Source organism: Amaranthus tricolor, chromosome 4, assembly GCF_026212465.1.
Source record: "Amaranthus tricolor cultivar Red isolate AtriRed21 chromosome 4, ASM2621246v1, whole genome shotgun sequence".
Lineage (NCBI taxonomy): Eukaryota > Viridiplantae > Streptophyta > Magnoliopsida > Caryophyllales > Amaranthaceae > Amaranthus > Amaranthus tricolor.
Window position 1 is genome coordinate 29,717,338 of NC_080050.1, and position 5,093 is coordinate 29,722,430.

A 5,093-nucleotide genomic window follows, 5' to 3' on the forward strand; every position below is an offset into this window, starting at 1 on the left:
ATCCTACAATAATCTCACCTATTGATTAACTATAAATAATTTCAATTTTGAGGGCTATTTTCCTAGAGTAAATTTCGGTAACCGGATGACTTGTTATAGTAATTTTTTTTTTTAAAAAAAAGATAAATTAAAATAAAATATCGAAAAAAATATTAGAATAATGTTCTAAAAAATTTTATGATTTTTTAATTATTCAGAATTTTTTATGTAAATTTTCAAAATTTTTCTTTAATTTTAAATTAATTTCAGTTTACTATTTTGTTGAATTTCCTATTATAGCAGGTCATCGGATTACCCAAGTTTACTCTAGGCAAATACTCCTAAAGTAAAGATTATTCATGGTTGATCAATTAGTGGGATTATTATAGGAAAATCACGAAAAGATTGAATTATTCTAGATAATTTTTCATTATTATTATTATTATTATTATTATTATTATTATTATTATTATTATTATACATAAAAGACAATAAATTCTAGTTATAGTGAAACATATATATGTAGAATTTATAAGTAACAACCGAATTAAATTACAATAGTAATTAGTAATTATTATAAGTAACACACTAATAAGTAATAAGTAATTACAACAATGATGCAACCAGATGGAACCGGTTTGCTTAGGTGAAAACAAATACACAACCCAAACACATGAACCTGTCACACTCTCACTTTACATATGACACTCAAATAACATCCAACTTGTATTTAGTTTCCCACAACAAAACATTTTTAAACACCGTAAAGAAAATAATTTTTTTTTTAAAAGTAATATAACAGATCGAATCAGACCAGATCAAATCATAGATTTTTAGCCGAAGAAATGATGCTTCTTCTCGGACTTTCCCTCGGCCTCTTCAGCCTCTTCTCTGTCTTCCTTCACGTCTTTCTTCTGATGATGCTCGTGGAAGGCGAAACCACCGGCGGCAACTGCGCCCACGGCTGCTATTTCTTCAGCTATTTTGTGCTTGTGCGCATTTTCTGGGTCCTTCTTTGCTTGGTGCTTCTCATACTTTATTTTTACATGTCCATTAACAAAAATATGGTATTTAGTCTTTTGAGAATATATTTTTTCTCGTAATAATTAATTCAAATGCAATTATAACCAGATTGAACCAAAAATTTACAATTAAAATTCAAGATGGTTACAACTCATAATACTTTGAAATGAAATTTGTTACTTTTATATGAGATGCTTATTTTGGTGTTGGTATTATAGTTTATTGAGTAATCCCTCTGTTTTTTTTGTTCTTTATATTTATTTTTTGCATAGTTTTCAATGCAAATTTTAAACTTTAATATCTCTAAGAAAAATATAAAAAATACATAATAAAAAAGTATCCATTAAGACGAATCTAACGAGATCTCACATGGATATATTTTATCATCTAAAAATGTGTTAAAAACATTAATTAAATTTCTCTCTCCTTAAGGTAGATTATTCCAAACGGAAAAAACATTAAATAACGGAGGAAGTAATGTACTAATATCTAGTTAAATTTGATATAAATAGATTGTAAGGTGGTCAAACTATTTACTGCAAATGTTTGGTAGATAAGTTGACCGGTGAAAACAATAAATTATTGTGAATAAAGATTTTTATACATGTTGATCCTTGCAGTGTGTTCAAAATAAATAGGTCAAATTAATTGATGAAATCAGTTAGTTAAATCAATTACTCTAATTAGCTATCAGTTATTATTAATCAGTCGTTTACCAAAAAAATCCCTTAATGTCTAAGTTAATTATTTTGGAAAAAAAATATAAAAGGTAATATTGTTAAGATTTTGCTTAATTATTTTAAACCTATGATTTTTTTGAAAAAGACGTTCAACTAATACAAAACTCAAATTTCAATTGTTAGGGACTTGAAATAATAGTTGGATAGAAATTGATCATTAGAGAAGGGCCATTCACGCGGACCAATATAATAATGCATCGTCTACACCAGGACTATTATCGTCTACACTAGGATAATCTAGCTTGGGAGAAAAAGGTTACCATTGACCATACGTGATATAGATATTCTCGTGATAAATTTTTTTCCCCGAGACGATATGAATTGGAAAAAATTATTCTGAATAATTCAATTTTTTTATGATTTTTCTACAATAATTTTATCTAGTGATTAATCATGAATAATTTTAACTTTAGGGGTATTTGCCAGAATAAATTTGGATAACCCATGACCTGCTATAATAAGTAATTCACCAAAATGATAAACTGAAAATTAATTTAAAATTAGAGAAAGATTTTAAAAATAAACATAAAAAATTCTAAATTATAAAAAAATCATATAATATTTTAAAAATTTTTTTAAAACATTTTTTAAACATATTTTTCGACATTTTATTTTAATTTATATTTTTTTAAAAAAATAAAATTGATATAGTAAGTCATACGGTTACCGAATTTACTCTAGAAAACTATCCCTCAAAGTTGAGATTATTCATGGTTAATCAATAGATGGAATTATTTTAGGAAAATCATAAATAATTTGGATTATTTTAGGTAATTTTTCCTATAAATTAAGGAGTTTATGTTCTCATGTATGAAATAGATTATTTTAAGTGTTGATTATTTTAAAAATAAAATTTAATTATATTAAATGTTGATTATTTTAAAAATAAAATTTGAGTCATTATTTGTTTTTGAATTAAAAATTATTAAATTCCAATTAAATATTTGAAAATAGTAAATGAACTCTAACAAATTTTATTTTTGACATAAATTAATAAATATTTAAAGTTATCCTCATCAATTTCACTTTTAAAATTAATATTTTATTAATTTTTTTTGTTAAATTTATTATAATGGTTAGTTTAAAGCCAAAAACATATCCAACGCATAGTACAGGTAGTTGTGTTAGATATGACTTGAGAGTTGTAATTGTGGATAACTGTAGCTTGATTAGTAGTATAATAAGTTGTGTAAATTAATATTGTTCCGTAATAATTTTTAATTTTATTAGATATATTTTGGAATATAATTAGGAAAGAAAACCTTAAAACTTTTACTATTATTCTACGATGAGTTGTAATATTTTGAAAACAACTATATATGCAATACTACCAAACGTTGATCAAATTGCTACTGATATCACCAAAACATTAACATTTCGCTGTTCAAACTGTTACGATGAACACACTACTTTAACTAATCATAAGACTCATCAAATTTAGAAAGAAAATTAAATAAAATATAAAGAATAATTATATTACCAAAGCATAAGCACCCGAAGCAACAGCACCAAGACCACCCAATTGTTCAAGATGCTTATGGTGCTTTTCTTCCTTCTCATAATCCCTTGGTGGTTCTTCACTTTCACTGCTCTTATTATATCCCCCTTCTTCCCCATACTTATTTTCAATCTCCTCACTTTTATTATAACCCGACCCGTATCTCTCACCTTCAGTATCTCCATACCCACCCGAAATTTTCTCCCCGGACCCGTAACTGTCTCCATACCCACCCGTTGTTTTATCCCCAGACCCGTAACTATCACCATACCCACCCGTGGTTTTATCCCCAGACCCGTAACTGTCTCCATACCCACCCGTGGTTTTATCCCCAGACCCGTAACTGTCACCATACCCACCTGAGGGTTTGTTCTCATACCCGCCGTACCCGGTGGTTTCCGAGTAGTTGGAGGGTCGATCTTCATCGTCGTTCTTACGGTGGTGGCTAAAAAGTCCTCTTTCTGCCATTTTTGTGTAACGTTTTAAGGGTTTTGTGTAAGCTAATTTTAGTAAGAAATGAGTGTATTAGATTTGGATGATGGTGTAATATGGTAGAGGAAGTTTCTATTTATAGTAGTTGATGTCATGATATGGTATGTAGAATACTACGGGATGACCACGTATTTTACGTATTTTTGGTATTTTTAATTTAAATAAAATAAATAAAAGAAAAAACAAACATAGACAGCTTTTATTTGTGGATCCTTATATTTGAGATTTTTTGGGAAGCCATACGTGAGATTTGTTTTTAAGTACACTTCTAGATAGTGATATCAATGCTTATTCGTTGGCTCTTATATAATTCACTTCTAACCTATTTTAATATGAGTAATATATATTTGAAAAATATTAATAAAAAATAAGTTACGAAAATAGAGTTTGAAAGTGTTAAGGTTGTAGGGTTCATTTTCCATCGACTTTTAATGTGGCTTCGCCATTAAATTAATTTTATTTTACATATTTTTCTTTATACGTTAGAAAATTAATAAGTGAAAGTTTATTTGATTTATTTATTTTAATGTCTATATTTAAGTATTAATTTTTTATAATTTTTTGTTATGTATGGTGTAGTGTTTTAAATAAAAAGACATATATTTAATAATAAATAAAAAGAGAGAATAAAATATATAGATGAAACTAAAAGATATTGAAAATGAATTGATGAGATACGACTATCAACAAGAATTTGTAGAATATTAATTATAGAGGGTGTGGAGGATCATGAAATAATTTAATTAGTGGTTAAAATTTTTTACTTTTATTTTTGTAATAGATTTCAATACTCCGGATATACATATGGATTACCTGGTATTTAAAAAAAATTTCCTTACTCTAAAATATAAGAAATGTGGCACGGGTTTCCCTTACTTTAGAAACAAGAATTTAGAGCCACATTCTAGTGATGATGAGATATTTTAGAGTAAAGATGAGCATATAACATAATATTCCTATTTTCTACTTATTTTTTTTATTTTCTTATTCTTGTCTTAATGGATTTACTTCAAATTATTTTTAGAAATAACCTTATCACTTTTTAGCTGTATATGTTATCTTATTTCTAAATATTTCATTAATTTAATCTATTATATTCAATTTTTTAATCTTCGTGTCAAAAGTAAATTAGACTAATAACTAGGACAAAAGAGTATAAGTGAACACTCTTTTTGTCCTATTTAATTTGCACTTAATTTTTATTTTGACTAGTTCTATTTACTTTGCATCATTTCATATTTTGGTAATGATCATCACAACGTAAATTTTTTATTTTCATTTACAAATTCATCTACTCTTAATTCATACACTCATTAATCATTACGTATATTAATTATTACAAATTAATATTTATACCTCTT

General features: G+C 26.5%; 1 protein-coding gene across 1 annotated transcript; it reads right to left on the bottom strand.

Annotated features, from left to right (window-relative positions):
* Nucleotides 1-475: 475 nt before the first annotated feature.
* On the bottom strand, nt 476-4,059 carry LOC130810126 (abscisic stress-ripening protein 5-like). The gene is made up of 2 exons (XM_057676078.1): nt 3,223-4,059; nt 476-1,013 (listed from the first exon to the last, which is right to left on the bottom strand). Exons 1-2 carry the CDS (start codon nt 3,706-3,708, stop codon nt 813-815), a joined length of 687 nt encoding a protein of 228 aa, XP_057532061.1. The 5' UTR covers nt 3,709-4,059; the 3' UTR covers nt 476-812.
* Nucleotides 4,060-5,093: the final 1,034 nt, after the last annotated feature.